The sequence below is a fragment of the Scleropages formosus genome, chromosome 9 (assembly GCF_900964775.1).
Source record: "Scleropages formosus chromosome 9, fSclFor1.1, whole genome shotgun sequence".
NCBI classification, from domain to species: Eukaryota; Metazoa; Chordata; class Actinopteri; order Osteoglossiformes; family Osteoglossidae; genus Scleropages; species Scleropages formosus.
In genome coordinates, this window is record NC_041814.1 from 18448685 (window position 1) to 18465371 (window position 16687).

General features: G+C 41.9%; 1 protein-coding gene across 1 annotated transcript; it reads right to left on the reverse strand.

The window, feature by feature from the left end:
- Window positions 1-963: 963 nt before the first annotated feature.
- On the reverse strand, window positions 964-13720 carry lmx1a (LIM homeobox transcription factor 1, alpha). The gene is made up of 9 exons (XM_029255012.1): window positions 13671-13720; window positions 13165-13235; window positions 12428-12608; window positions 6658-6872; window positions 5087-5253; window positions 3592-3669; window positions 3303-3378; window positions 2334-2495; window positions 964-1834 (listed from the first exon to the last, which is right to left on the reverse strand). The coding sequence occupies exons 2-9, from the start codon at window positions 13211-13213 to the stop codon at window positions 1704-1706; spliced, it is 1059 nt and encodes a 352-aa protein (XP_029110845.1). The 5' UTR covers window positions 13214-13235; window positions 13671-13720; the 3' UTR covers window positions 964-1703.
- Between the last annotated feature and the right edge of the window lie 2967 nt (window positions 13721-16687).

Sequence of the window (16687 nt, forward strand, 5' to 3'; positions counted from 1 at the left end):
TGGTATGACAGTTGAAGTCTTTCAGCTCTGACCTTAGGCTGCTTCTGTACTGAGTGGATTTTTAATGTGCGAGCTTCATGTTCAAGAGATCGTAACAGTCAATATCTTTTCAAGTGGAAAAAATGTATTTGTTGTCCTTAGAGGGAAATCCATTGTGTCCGAGTGGCTCTCAGCCTCTAGACTGTAGCACCACATCTGTGCCTGGCAATGACACTCCACCATAACAGACAGTCAGATTGTTCCTGACCAGTGAGTTGTAGACTTACTTTCAAGGTCTGATTTCACGGTGAGAAATGTGAGATGAAACAGAAAGTTCACAGCCAGGGCACGCAGGGCATGGCTTTACTCAAAAGCCTCATATCAGTGTGTCATACCAGGCAGTCAGTCTGCCATGGTGTTCAGGTCCTGGGTTTGAGTCCTGGTATGAGAGTGCATTCCAGAAGGGAGATCTAAACCTGAACTTGGGTGGTCTCCTCAAAGAAAAAAAGCCCAAAAATGCAGGTATTCTCTTTGATAGGAAGAGGCGCAATTTTACCCTTCGTGATCATAAGCCGGATGTGATCATTACCAATCTGACCTTGCATCAAAGTAATATTTCAGTTCAACCTTTCACCTAAAGATAAGTCATTCTCTTTCATAGGCATCTGACTGCAGAAGTTGCTTTGATCACAGAAATTATGTTCATAAACCTGTCGATAAACCAGCATAACCCTGTCTCCGCTTATGGGAAGCAAAAAAAAAAGTTGAAGGCGACCCTCATTCCATTCAGCTGAATACTCGGTTTGTACACAATCTTCCATTACATACGCTTTATTGAACCATTGTCTCAACATAGAACAAAATGAATAAACACCGCAACTCTACTAGAGATCAAATAAGAAACACATTTGAAACGGTCAGCAATACTGAAATATAAGAGTGTCAGTCAGCATGAGTCAGCGTGACTCAGCACTAGTTCGCCGCTCCAGTGTGAAGAATAGACACACCAGGGGAAAGATGCTGGGACTCTGTCTCAATGTTGTACCGGCCATCTTCTAGCCCCTCCATTCTCCCCGTCTGTCACATAGAGCCACCTGGTGCATTGCTGGCCAGGCATTAGGTTACCTGCCTTGACGGATTCTGGGCCTGCCGTGCTTGTCCGACTGTGACCAGACCACCACAGCTCCCCTGCTGTCTGGTGACACCAACGGGATTTGCCAATGGGAAGAATACTTGACTGCCATTACAGGTTCCTTCATTTCACTATACCAATATCCCACTGCAGAGCACTCTTCTAAGGGCAGAATCCATTTTTCAATGCGGCTCTCCAGTGCACATCGGACCAACATTACTTTTACTCGGCACAGTATTAACGATTTACAGATACAATCATGTTTAATCCACCTGCAACTAACCATGACGTTAATAAATACACTGAGAATTTATTTACACCACATGGTACATATTCACGGAGCACCATACTTTTTTAGACATTTTCCTATCATGCAATTCTGACTGCACAGAGACCACGGTCAGAAGAGGTGTGAGACCTCCTTAACCCCATTTTGCATATTGCTACACGGGCAGAAACATTGAAGCATTAACCAACCATGGAGTATCCTTGCATGTGACGCGTTTGACATGCTGTGCAGACTGATGGCAGCAGGATGCAGTGTTTTGGATGCTGGCTTAGGCGCTTGCAGCCAGGAATCAGGTAAGCGCACTCAGGAGGCAAAGTAGGAATCCTGCATGGAGCACAGACGGTCAATGGGGTTGAGAAGAGAAGGGTCTGGAGGGGACAGGCAGTCGCTGAGATGACAGAAAGAGTCACCGTCCATACCATTGTATTCATTGCCTACAAACAGGGAGACAGTGATGCAGTGAGTTCACCCAGCTGTAGTCAAGTCATTGTATGAGTCTGTATAAGCTATAACGTACAGTACAGTAGGGCTTATGCATTGCACCAGATCCCATGTCAGAAAATCATATTTTTAGATCCACAAGCAAGTTGCACAACAGAGACAAAAACTACCTGCCACTGATAGGCCATGAAAAAACAATTGTACTTTTTGCTCCTCTAAATTATATCTGAAAATTGTGGAAAAAACTAAGCACGTTATGTTCAAATATGTTAAACTGTGAAATATAATAATATTTAGTGCACTAGCATTGCTTTCAGGATGTAATCTTCTTTATACCTTATTATGCCCTGTTACTTCCTGAGATGGACTCCAGATCATCATGATCCTGACTGGTAAACCTTTACTGATAATGGACCATCCCTGATGGATGGACACTGAAACAACACCTGGAAAGCAGATGATAAGAGGACATCAGTGGTAAATGGCTATTACCGTAAGGGTGCATGTGGTCCCCAGGCATTTGAGGTGGAGTAAGGCCCTGTCGGAAGGGATCTGCCTTGTAGGCTCGCTGCTCCAGAGTGATGATTTGCTGCTGAATGCTGGGGTACGAGCTCAGGCTATCCATGTCTGGGTTCAGGCTTCCACACGAGGGCGCTACAGGAAGTAGTACAGTCAGTGCAGCCCAGTGGAAAATCTATGCAGGCTATTCGAAAAGAGCAGTGATGATAGGAGGGGTGCAGCGGGTTTGGCCGGGTCCTGCTCTCTGGTGGGTCTGGGGTTCGAGTCCCGCTCGGGGTGCCTTGTGACAGACTAGGTGTGTCCCCTCCCTCTCTAGCCTTGTGCCCTGTGTTGCCGGGTTAGGCTCCGGCTCACCGCGACCCCTGCTTGGGACAAGCAGCTTCAGCCAATGTGTGTGAGTGATGGTAGGACCTATACTACTTTTACCGAGTAATAATTAACATTGATATCCTGGGCAACTTATGGGGTGAGCAGTGAAAGAATGCTATAGCTAAGTTTCCACAGCCATGCTAAGAAGGGAGTATATGTACTTAATTGTGCTTTTTAGATTCCTCAGTGTCATTTCTGGGCCTGAGCTGTGCCAATAATTGGCTTTGTCTGAGTTCCAGGCTTTGTCTGTTAAACTGGCATTACTGAATTTGATACTTTTGCCCGGAGAAGGGGGTAAAAAGCAATCAAGGGGAGGTATGCAGTACTGTTTTTGAAACCTGTGGGTCTAAAATGTTATGGTCCTGCTCAACACTGAGTGTTTATGTTTTTCAAAACTAGTTAGTATTTAATTAAATTGAACAAAATGCATAAAAATCAAAGCTTGTTTTCTCCATGTATGCCTGCAGTATGATGTCTGATCTGATATTCAGAGCTGTTTCTCTACTAATATTAAAAGAAATAATTCACATTACAACCAAAGTGGTGATTTCAGTGATTCTGTAAGGCCAGCACCTGAACGAAGCTTTTGGTTGTTGTTCTCCTGTGGTTGTTGCTGCTGCTGCTGCTGTCGCCTGGCGAGTTTCTTCATCTGCTCAAACAGAAAATAACCGTGTTTACTTAGAGTTGCATGTTGCTTTGGAGCAATGTCATGTAAATTTTAAATGTTTGATATCTGCTAAAAGTTACTGTTTAAATATAATCTAATCTATACATGCAATGCACATGGTTTTTGGTCTCAGTAGATACAAATAGGAGTCCCTTTGTTTTTTGCATAAATGAAAGTAATGTGATAGGCCAGTACCTTTGCCCTTTGATTCTGGAACCAAACCTGTACGACACGGACACTCAGTCCTGTCTCTGCTGCCAAAGTCTCCCGTACCTTTGAGTCACATAGACAACATGATCTTCAGGATTTATACATTTCAATTTTTGATATTTGTGATGTGGTTCCTTTGCTCTGGAAAACATGGAACTTAATGAAATTGCACGGAAGTGTAATACGTGTCATCTGAAACACAGAAATGATTTGATTCCAATCACTATACGTTTATCCTTCACATAATGGGGTCCTGTACAATGAAAAATCACTATGGATTTGCGGCTTGTGGAATTATATACCCTTTTTCCCACACAACAAGCTCATAAATTCAGTACAGCGGCATTTTTGCCCGCTGTGCAGTCATTGTACTTTCATAAATGTGCTTTGTGCAATCCTGAGAGCCTCTCAACCCGACACCAGTCATTTTTGACACAACTCTCGCCTCTGGTTCTTGGTTCGGAGGAATAATAATAATAGTAATAATGATAATAATTTTGCTAATGAATTTTTCCAAAACATGCTAACTTACAATTATTTATGCATTTATGCAGCAGGCTAATTTTTACTGTATCAATTCAGGGTAAGAACCTTACTCAAGGGTACTACAACAGGAAATGTGATTCCAGCAATAGTCCTTTGAGACTTTATACAAATAAACTGTGTATAACTAACTCTCAGCCATAGCTTTAATTAGAGAAAATTTGGAAGAGTATAAATAATGTAATCAAATGAAGATAATCAAGGGTCAAGAATTTGCTTATAAAACTATATAGCGCCTAAAACAGCATAATGTCTGCGTGCTTTGAGGACTGACAGAGAAGGTGTTCTTGGGAACTTTGTTTATTCTATAAACTTCCATGAGCCAAAGTATAAAAACATCTTCATCCTGTTCATTGTATCTCTCGCTCTGCAGTTGCAAGGTACACTCCAGACCACCGCAACCTTGCACTGAACAAGCATTTATTGATAATAAATTAATGAGTGAAAGGAAAGGGCAAGCTAGAAATAATTATTTTTATTACAAATATTATGAAATATGTTTGTATTGTCATTGTCGTGTGTGAAAATACCTATTTGGCTTTTTAATTTAAGGCAACGCTTTTTGTCCAGCAACAGATAATTTTTTTCTATAACAAGAAACTGCACGGACTTCACGAACCCCATTAAGTGAGGGATGAGTGTAGTACCATATCTAAAAGATATAGGCTAACTTCCATCCAGCAAGAGGATGCATCATACTGTATTACTGATGATCCATAGCAAAAGTTATCTGAATCAATTTAGCTGCCCTTTGAGAGCTGACAGAGAACTATTTTAGCAAAACAGGACTCTGTACCTTCCAGTAATCACTAGATCATAAATTTCCAATTGACTTTCTCACATTTTATTGTTTCACTGGGTAAGTGTATCTGTAACAAAATGCTCCTCATCTCCCGCCGCATGATGTTAATGATGGTCCAGGGACATCTCTTCTCACCTTTCGACAGGGTTTGGAGGAGACCTCAAAGGAAGCTTTGAAAGCCCGTCTTTGCTGGGTGGTCAGGATGGTCCTGGGGCGCTTAGGACGCTTGAGCTCTCTGTCTTCAGTGTCATTTCCCCCAGAGGGAGTCCTCAGGGGATCGTCCTCATCCCCATCACTTTTACCTGGGAAAAATGCCTGCCTGTTACAGCTGAGCTGCTAACACTACCGCACAGTACATAATACCTATAAAAGAGCTGGATGAGTGCAGGTAGACAGCTCTGCGGCACTACAGAGTAATTAATGAAGGGAAACTGCTTTGTTATGACAACTAATGTTAAATATGTAAGTAATTTTGTCCATGTTGATAGGATTTCATGATATCTTAGCACAAACAGGTGTTTTGGGGCTTTTATTTTATCAATTAAACTAATCATAATTATGTTTTCAATTATGAGAATTAAACATTTGAAATGTTTTCCAAGAACACGTTACATTTATTCATTTACCTGATACTTTTCTCCGAAGCAACTTAAGATGTTAATCTACCTACAGTTGTTTTACCCATTTGTACAGCCCTAGCAATTTAGGGTGAGTACCTTCCTCAAGGGTACTACAGCCAGAGGTGAGATTCAAACGAGCTCTAACCATGACGTTACCAGCTGTCCCATTACCTTTGTAAGGTGAGGGAAGATGAGGTAGTTTGAACAGCATAGCAGACTTAATTGTCTAATAAGATACACACATAAAGCATATATAGTGCTGAGGAAAAATAATTTTCCTCCTTACAGTTTCCTCTGTTTTTGCAGCTTCTTCATATTAAATTTGATCTGACCTTTTTGTCAATTATATGTATATAATATGCTGTAGATCTTCTGACAGGGGCACAGTGGACCAGTAGTGCAGTGGGTTAGACCGGGTCCTGCTCTCTGGTGGTTCTGGGGTTTGAGTCCCGCTTGGGGTGCCTTGTGATGAACTGGCGTCCTGTCCGGGGTGTGTCCCCTCCCCCTCCAGCCTTGCGCCCTGTGTTGCCGGGTTAGGCTCTGGCTCCCCACAACCCCGTATCGGACAAGCAGTTCAGACAGCGTGTGTGTATATATATCTTCTAACTGTTAACATTGTTAGCTGTTCAGAACATTAAAAAGGATGAGTTCAATCAAAGTAACCTGCTATTTCAGCAGTTTTTGGTCTTTTTAAAATTATTGGTCAATACAATTTTTGAATGAATACTTGAGTTTTTAAGTATCAGTACTTTTACTTGATTACCACTTTGAGTACTCTACTTCTGATGCACAATAATGTTGGGTTGATCTCTTCACCGAGGGTTTGTACTATAAACACCGGTGGTACAGAGGAGATGATGATAATGATGATGATAATGAAGCAGCCCTGTGTAATTAATGCCAAACACAATCTGTGAGCAATACGCAAACCTGCAGGTGAAAGTCAAACATCTGCAGAAAGCAAGGTGTGTGCTCCCCTGCATGTGCACACTGATGGTGGCACAATTGATGTCAGATGTGTGTGCTCTTTGTGCTGCCATGTCAGCGCACGTGGTCAAAGCATGCTTTGAAAGAATGTCGGTGTACCGGAGTCAGAGGTCGCAGGGCTGGCAAACCCCTCGCAGTCCTGGGCACAGAGCAGTCGGCCCTCTCGCAGCACACAGTGGTCCCCCTTCTGTAGCTGACGGGTGCACACACAGCAGCAGAAGCAGCGCAGGTGGTACACCGCCTCACGGGCACGCATCACCAGCTCCGCAGGCCTGATAACCTCTGAGCAGCCGGCACACTGCACTGTGAACAAGCTGGGCGAGAGAGCAGGTGGGAGAGAGGAGTGTGAGGAACCTGAACAAACAGGAAGTCAAGTGAAAGGTCCTTGGGGTCTGGTCAAGCTGTTTCCATAAGGCTTTGAGTCACTTATGCAAGATGTCTATGCAAGTGGGTGATCAATGAGGTTTCAACAACTATGTGAACGGGTTTAAGTGGTCCCTACCACTACTGAAGTTAAATTCCTCAAATAAGGGGGCTAATATGGAAAGTCAGTAAGAGTGGCAGATAACGCAACAGGTTAACAACCTGGACCTAAGACCCTGTAATATCAAGTCACAAAAAAGACTGCCAGTTTAATGATTCAGCTACACTTACATTTACATTTATTAATTTAGCAGACACTTTTGACCAAAGTGACTTCCAATGAACTCTATGTAGTATTACCAGCACACACACCTTATTCACTAAGGTGACTTACACTGCTAGATACGCTTAGATTTATTAATTGTTTTCCAAGAACGCATCACATTTTTTCATTTACCTGACACTTTTCTCCAAAGCGACTTACAATGTCAAGCTACTTACGGTTATTTACCCATTTATACAGCTGGGTAATTTTACTGGAGCAATTTAGAGTAAGTATCTTGCTCACGGATACTACACCTGGAGGTGGGATTCAAACCTGCTACCTTTGGGTCCAATGTACATTTCTCTCCTGTATCAATGACTGTAGGGAGTTTAGTGCAGCGCATCTAACATTGTAATTTACCTTGAATAAAGATGTCATAGAAATACTACATAGGAGTCAATGTATGTTGCTTTGGAGTAAAGTGTCTCGTAAAAATGTAAATGCTTAAAAAGTACTACATTATTTACTTTCAAAGAGACTGAAACATATAGTGCATTATTTAGAGCAAACAATTCAGTAATGTAAAAGACTTTACATTGACCATTGTCCTCCATGTCTCAACTATGTAAAAATTAAAAACTATGTTTTAAAGTAGTTGATCAACCCCTTTTTCCAACCCCCAGGGGGAATCAGATTCCCCATCCCACCACCCTATTTACAACACATTTCTGGCTGATGGAAGTGATAATGGCAAAAATATTTTGCAGTACATGGGACAACCCAAATCAATTATCTGGCTCAAAAATAAATGTGGCAATACTGCCAAAATGCAGGAGAGTCAGGTTGACTTGTGGGTATCTGTGAATGAATTCTTACTGGCTGGATACTCCTGTATGCTAAAGCTCTTCCCTGTATATGTCTTCCATGAGTCCCTCCCACGACTGCTTCGCCCCCTCTGTAGCCCTTCAGGAACTCTGTCAGTGGAGCCCAGGATGTTGCTGAGTTTGTCTTTCATTGGAGTGTCTGGCAAGACCCTTGTTTCTGTTCTGCTCCCCTCCCCCACCCCCCACCCCCCACACCCCCAATCCATCCATATCAACCCTCCCTTCCTGCCAGCAAAACACACACCCACACACCCCTATGTGGCAACAGTACGTTTTAGTGCCTGGCAACCAAAGTTGGACTAAGCCCTCTAAAGTATGAGTGATTTCTGGCCGCCGTGTATGGGGCTACCATCCCAGGGAGCGGGGAGAATAGAACTCTGCATGTCATGGCTCCAGTCAGGGGGGGAATTAGGTTTCCCATGGGGCAGGCTGATCCACTGTATTATCTTAACTCTACTTAACTAAACAAAAACAAAAGGAGAGAATACAGCCTCATGTTCATTGTCCTCTCCTCAATGGTTTCATATTTGTTTGTGTCTCACTCCTCTCGAGCGTCGCAGTTCGAGATGGTGCTGGCATGTTTGACTGGCCAACAGAGTTTGCACACGGAAGTATGTGGAATGATGTAAAAGCGCAGTTTCATTGATTAAATCACAGTACTGCAGCGGCAATGTACTACGCTTGCAAAAGCGTAAGTCTAAATATCACATATGTGAAGTAACAGTAAACCAGTAACAGATGTATGTGCCATGAACATGACAGGAACCCTACTGGAGATGAGCAGGACTGTAAGGTGCAACATCCCAAAGACTTGCATTGTTGTCACTTATTAGTGTTGCTGTAGAGTCGCCAGGGAGACCGATGAGAACATTCCGAACAGCTCATAAGAGCCAGACAGACGGACTAGAGCTATCTGAAAAGGAGCTTCTCCGGTATGTGCAGTCTTAACCAGGACCAAACCATGGCTTGCAAATGGGAACTTTATATATTACATTAATAAATTTAATTCTAAATACATTAAGTGATTTGACAGTTCAAGATTAGTGACTGTTTCTCAAAAGGATCATACTTTTATAATAGCTCACAGAAAGTCAATGAATTTAAAATTATTGGTACCCTACGATGATCTTAGGCAACTCACTCTGACAATCTACGAATTTATTTGTATTTTTTAAAATTGAACAAAATATAAAATGTTACTTTGCACAATTAGCAATCATTTTTATTATTTTTAGGGATTAAGCACTGCTTAATTTCTGTTTTTTTCATGGCACTTGTAGCGTGAAACATAATGCATAACCTTGCTGTGATGCGACACTTGACAAATTTCAGTTTTACCATAAAATGTTTTTTTCTTCACTTGTGTAAAGAAGCTGTTTAATAATTCAAATATTTTACATGCTGTTCTTGACGGGAAGTTGGAGCTGGACTGAAAACACTCAAATGGGGAAAAACGGACATGGTGAATTTAAATAAGGTCCATTAGCGGCTGTGTATTAACATGAAATTCAGTGTGATTGCGTTCCTCGTTCCTCCATAGAGCACTTACAGCGGGCTTTCAAACGGTGGCACTAGATGCAGGTTAAATTTTAATGAGGTTAGGACTTTATCAGTCCGAACGCTCAGGAAAGGTCAATCTGATTTCAAGGTTGGTACACATAACTGTGCATCAAACTGAACGGTGAAGTCCGCTCACCTCTATGCGAAGAGGCTCTTATAGTGACCTGCATCCCCTGTTTCCCGTTCACATCTTTAATGAGCCATCAGAGGTGAAATTCTTGGTACAAGCAAGGAAGCAACAGAAAGTGGTGTAATAGTGAAAGCGGTACATTTCTGACCAAAAATAGTGTTGACTCAAATCCTGGAGGTGGGGAGTTTCTGCTGTAGTACCCTTGAGCAAGGTAATTAACCTCAGTTTCTTCAGTAAAATACACGCTACTCTTTATAAGTAGGTGAGAAGTATAAAACTGCAAGCTCTGTAAGTTGCTTTGGGATACAAGAGATAGAAGTAAAATAAATAATGAAACATCACACGTTAAATGCACTCTGGATCTGTCTTTTACAGCACAAGTCATGAAAGGACACTGCTGGTGCAACTTACGGCATCACAGTTGATTCTGAGCCGACTAAATTACCGGACGGCATATAATTGACCTGCCTAGCGGGCACGATCTGTGACTGACGTGAAATGAGTGGTTGAGCGATGGCTGAAGCCTAATGGGTGCTGTAAACATGCTGTAGGAGCACCGTTCTCACATCACCGAGTGAAGGGGCAGCTTGGGAAGAGGTGCTGGGCTGGCGGAGTGCACCGCTGACCCCGTTAAAGCATCCGAGTCAGCAGCGAGGTGGGCAGGGCGGCCGGTGGCCAGGTGGGCTTGGCACTGGACACGCAACTAATTGGTTAGGTCAGATAACTCACGGTTGAGCGGATAGAGACCCGCAGTCGTCAAAAGGGGTCTCCTGGGCATGGGGGTGATCCAGATGCCAGAGCACACCTCACTCACAGCAGTCCCTTCTACACTGGGTCTGCCAACACCCAGAACATATGGTGTGCTCTGCCACCAGGGTCATTGCTCCCTCTTCAAGCGCTGGGGTCTCGGGAGCCCAGCCATCCCACTTCATCCCTACACACCAGGTGGACAGTCTCTTTCCGCTTATTAAAGAACACACCGGTGATTCGAGATCATTGTTGTTCTGCCTAACAGAGCCTGTGAGACTGCACAATTAAAGATCTTGATCAGAGAATATTCTAAGCGCATGCCCAAATGCACCGGTTCCTCCAAGCAGACAGCACTTATGTGACAATCGGAAGTATTCATCCCAACAGGTCCTGCCTGCAGTGACAAATTCCCAGTCGTGCAGTTGGGAAGAAAGAGTAGCTAAATTGTATAGAAAAAATGGGAGGTGCATCCTCTGGACTGCATATTGTCACGGCTGTGCTTCGTTTTTAGCACCAGGGGTGGTGGTGGGGGGTGGCCATGCCGGCACAGCCATATGCCGTCCCCAGCTTGCCGTTGCCACACCGATGGACTCCGCTAATTTAACACATCTTGACAACGTGTCAGTTGAGCTCTCCCCTGGATCTCTCGCTGCCTGCGGCAGCCCTGTCACATTCCTGGGCCCATGGCAGCCCTTCCTCCTGTAGTCACCTTGTCTTCCCGGCGCTCCGACCACAGCGACTCCACCAGGCCCCATAGACCACAATACATACACAGCCTCTCTCTGTGCTCTGCCCCTCACCTGGCTACACACACCCTGGGCTTGTCAAGGACATAGCTGAGATACAGCCCTCAAAAGTGTTGATGAATGAGACCACCACAGAGCTCAGACAGGTGCCTCGTGAGTGTGCCTCAACGTGGAAAAATTGTTTCATGGCACAAGTGAATGCAGAGAAATAAAGTAAGCATGATAATCAGCATTCGCAGTTATGTGAATATATTGTCTAATAGCACCTGATGCTTTGACATTTAGACTGCCGGTTTATACTTTACAGAATATATGTTATGAAATGTTGCCATTTTTGAAATGGTTATGCCTCACATTGCATAAAAAATATGGGATATGTAACCACAATTCATAAATGTGATAGATAGATAGATAGATAGATAGATAGATAGATAGATAGATAGATACTTTATTTATCCTGAAGCAAATTATGCAGAGCTTTATTACTGGTTAGATAAACCAATAAATATTTATGCAGCTACATGAAACCAAAGAAGGGGATCTACTGGTGAAAACCTGCACGGGGGATTGACTTCAGATGTGCATTCAAATGTATACAACAAATAAGAATGAACTGCAGACCGAGCAACACCTCAGTTTGCCATAGCTAAAGGAATTTAGAGTGGTCTTTATGTCCCTTCCCAGAAATGCTCATGTGGTGCAACCTCCTTGAGAGAACAATGGAGATTAGTGACATGTGAGTTTCTGGAGCCAGCTGTCCTGTCCACAACCTTTGCTCTGTCTGGAGCATTCCTGAGAATACGGGATCCTTAAAGTCCTGCTTGAGCTACAGTACATGGTATAAAGATGGTACACCATATAGTAAATCTGAACTACATAATCATAGCAATTAAAATACATGAACTCTGCATTCTGGCTACAGTAGGCCTGCATCAAAGCCAGTTGGCTTTTATTAATGTACGTTATTAATCAATGTCTCAACGCTGACCCATTTATAAAAGGTTAACTCAAAAAGTGTCCGCAACAGTGTTTTAACTTCTTTAAAATGATTACTGCATACTCTTTTGGGAGAGCTGTAAAGACTACACACAGAAACATAGACTGACAGTACGCTTTAGTCAAGCTTTGCCAGTTGTACTTGAAAAAGACTGACAAATGACAAAACACTAACCTTTCGTAGTCCTGCTTGCAGTAAAGTTTGTTGTCTCGGAGAAAGCAGCTGTTCTTGAGGGGTTCTTTGCACGCAGAACAATGGACACAGTGTTCATGCCAGAAGCCCTCGCTCACACGAAGCAGGTATCTATCACGGATGACCAGGTGGCATCCTTCGCAAACACATTTCTGAGGCACATCTGTGCAAAATATTGTGGAATTAACAACAAGCAGTTATGCACTGTATCATTTATTATGTTACACATTAATTCTACATTACAACAGGAATAAAATGAATAAGTCTGCATTGTTAAATGTCCATTAATTGTAAAAACTTATATGAGAAAGTTGGTAAATATAAAGAAAATAAGGCATATTGTGAAAATTCTAAGTAAAAAGAGCCCAGTAACCCAAATAATTCATGACCCAAAACATAGGTGAAGGAACAAAATAAAGAGCTGAAAACTATTATATTTTTCATTTGTAAAGAGATAGCAGTGTAATCCTTGACCAGACTCTATAATTACATGTTGTATTATAACACTTTTTACAGAAAAAAATGAACTACACTTTGGAAATTAAAATATTCTTACTTTTGCCTAATACTTAAAATGAATTATATTTACGAATTCTTTCATGTCTTGCATATTACATGACCTCATTCTGAACTAAAAGTGATTTATGATCACTATGTAGGACCAAGTTGTTTAAATATCTTGACATATTCACCTTAAATTTTAACATGTTTTTACTCACCAAGCAGAGATGTCCTTACGCTTTGGTCCATGTTATCATCCAACAGCATCTTTTATAAGATAAAACTGGATCTGTTTCACAAGTACAGGACATAAAACTACCGTGACGATGTGCTTCTCTCACATTTACACTCACAGTAATGTGCATGATAACTGTAACATTAATAGGACAAAGTCACATTTTTAAAAAAAAAGAAAAAAACTTGCTGATTAGTTAGGCGCTGTTCTCACTCAAAAGTGTTACTTGCGGAACAGGCTGAACCGGGACAAAACACAAAGTCGCGTCAACTGAAGGTTGTTGGTTTCAGTCCCGCTCCTGTTGTAGCACAAATCATCCAGGTACCCTCGCTGAACGGATATAGTAAGAATATCCTGCTGCATAAATGCGTAAATCACTGTAAAGCTGCTTTTCTAACACTGAAAGCCACCTTGAGCAAAGGTGTCAGACAAATAGTCAATAATAATAATAATAACAACAATAATAATAATAATAATAAGTTAAATCACCTGTAAACGAAGTGTCCGTCTTCTGATCACTTTATCTGTATTTCATCATCAATGTCAGACCGGTGGACTTTTGCAATGTAGGAAAAAGGTTAAAAATGTTATTTAAAAAAAAAAAAGATTATATTATATTAATTCTCTGTCCGTGGCGAGTGGTGCTCCTCTTCTCCTCTCGTCTGTGCGCTATCGATCATGTATGTGTGGATTAACCCTTGAGGGAGCGGAGCGCTCTGCGGGTCCCGTCTTCTTCACATCGCATCACATCACATCTCTGAGAAGCATCTGCTCATCTTCCCTCATCTCCTCACCTCCTCCCATCTCCTCTACAGACAGCGGGCTCTCCAGCGCTCAGCCCTGAAACTGGAACAGCTGCACATCACCACTTCCCAAATCATCAGATCACATCCCATAATCCAAGGAAGGAAAATGTTTCTCAGAAACGACCAAGCCGCGAAGCACGTGCACTTTCACATATTCATTTAGCCAACGCGGGTTACAGTGTAAGGTCACAATTATTAAAGTTACAATTATTTACCCATTTATACAGTTGGGTAATTTTACTGGAGCGATTTTTAGGGTAAAGGACCTTGCGCAAGGGTATTACAGCCGGAGTTGGAGACCGAACCTGCGATCTTTGAATCCAAACTAAGGCAGTAACTCTAACAACTAATCGACCAGCTTTTTCAAAATACAACTTCAATACGACACCTGATTTTTCTAGCTAAAAATGAAATATAATTTATATAATTATATAATTGTGGCGGTTAATATTTCAGCGACACACTGTTAATAATATCAGCCCATCATTATAACGGATACATAAAACAACCATTAGATATTATATTATTATGAAACGTGTTTTAAGTACTTTTTTATCGTACAAACCAAGCATTAATTAAATGGCCATTTACCGTATCGGCTAAACAGTAACAGTAACACTGTAATAATTGTCTGATGTGACAAAGAACATCAGTAAGGTTTTAGGACTCAGTAATTCTTATATCGTATTACAAAGGGCGTTTTAAGTATACTGCGTAATATTTTAGTTTTACTCAAAACTATGTCTTTCTTCAAGTTTTAGAAACACGGACGTATTTCGGAAATGTAATAAACGTTGTTATTTATATAACCCACCAAGTTTCAATCTATTTTCCAAGGAGACTTTTTAGTGAGTAAAATGTCAAATAGAACTAAACTGATTTTGTCGTTGATTTATTATACTGCTGATTCTTACTTCAAGTAATACTTGCACTAAAATTAACTTTTTATATTATTCACAGTATCCAGTTGAGTTTCGGATTGCCAAGGAAGTGGATAATTTATTTACGAGGCTAATAATGTTAAATAAGAATATATACACTTTATTCCTTGGCTCTAGGTCCATGGAAAACTATTTATTTGAACCGAAAGGCTTGCACAAATCGTACACAACGCATTAACACAATTTTGAAATTATTCCATATTACTAGTCCGTCATATTTATTTCTGCGCGACCAAGTCGCTGTTAATAATTGATCTAATAATTTTTGCACGAAAACGCAACGAGTTCTTGTAACTTTGCTAAAAGCAGCCACAGCTTAAAATAAACCATAAAGTATTCCAGTGCATTTTTATTTTAAAAGCAGAATAATAAATAAAACCCACAACCGCGACACAGAATGAAAACTTTAAAATGTGGAAGTACTGAGCCCCCCCCCCTTTCCTCGGTAAAGTCACAAAGTAGTTGTTTCGCATGATTTACACAACATATATGATATGTACACATTTTGTGTGATCATACGCTTAAGCAGCCAGGCCGTGCTGAATCTTTTCTGCAGATCAATCACCAAAAACCCAGTACTGAGAATTGAAAGGAGGGTAAATTGAGGAATTTCCTTTGTAGTGAATATGAGTGAATAAGTGAATATGAGACAATGAAAGCACTAAGGACAAAACAGTGGTCAGTGTGGGGCTGAAACAGCAGAAGTACATTCATCACACAATGATGATGAGGTGGAAGTACATGGATGATACCGAGATGATTTTCCCCACTGGAAAGTGGAGGGTGTGAAGCTTTGGAGGTAGGGGGGGGGGGGGGGGGGTGCGAGGGGACCCTACTCACCGTGGGGGGTTCCAGGCTGCCTCCCTGACAGATGTCATCCTCACTGATGATGGCAAAAAAAAGTCTCCCCACCATTGTTCCGCAACAAACTGGTCTCACCGGTCCCGTCTTCCACGTTGAGGGACAACCCGAGCCTGTGCTTCCAGTAACAAGCTCCGTTCTGCTACATCATCGGACTCTACTTTCTCGGCAGGTCACAAGTCCTCCTTTCAAGGGCGCCGAAGAAGGCGCGGCGCGCTGTGTGAGCTTCTTCGCCACAGGAGAAACTTTCCGACATTGTAGCGAAGTCTCGATTAGTACAGTGCAAGCAGACAACCAGCAGGGGGCAGCAAAACCTCCTCCAGCGCTCAGTCACGGTACGCACAGTCCAGACCCTCGGCCGCGGGAATAAGGAGCTCTGCTAGGGCTTATGTGTAAAAGTTTACAAGAGACGACCGTTTTTATTATAACAGACGCGAATACAGACCGCAAAAATGCGTCTTACAACGAAACATAAAACACCGTATAACGTTTTTAAAGAAGAAAGGAAAACAATGTGGACAGGTGAGGTGACAGGTACCGATCCACATCCACTACTCCTTTTTTGTCGGGGAGCCTTAGATCACGTTTAGCCAAATTATGGAATACATAAATTGGAATAAAACCCGTTTCGCGCAGTGTAAATTCACACACTTTGCGAGGGGAAAACACGCAAAGCGGAACGCTGGAGGCCAAATCTGAGGTATAATTCGCGGAGTGCAAACTGTGCAGTATATTTTCACATCTACAGCCTTCTGATCGAACTGTAAAAGCATGATTTCTTGTTTTAAGAGTTGTTTTAACTTACGTTATACGTTAATTAGTTTCTAAAATTACAGAATGATATAATCTATATTTGGGTTGTGATGTAGAGTTCGTGTTTGACATTTCGAGACTCAGT

What these genes read in the sequence shown, in the direction of transcription:
- lmx1a (XM_029255012.1), bottom strand. Translation starts at nt 13,213, where the DNA reads ATGCTGTTGGATGATAACATGGACCAAAGCGTAAGGACATCTCTGCTT. An exon ending in TCCAGAATCAAAGGGCAAAG is followed by an intron (nt 3,379 to 3,591) that starts GTACTGGCCTAT and finishes CTGTTTGAGCAG; the next exon opens with ATGAAGAAACTCGCCAGGCG. An exon ending in GGACCACATGCACCCTTACG is followed by an intron (nt 1,835 to 2,333) that starts GTAATAGCCATT and finishes CCCTGTTTGTAG; the next exon opens with GCAATGAATACAATGGTATG.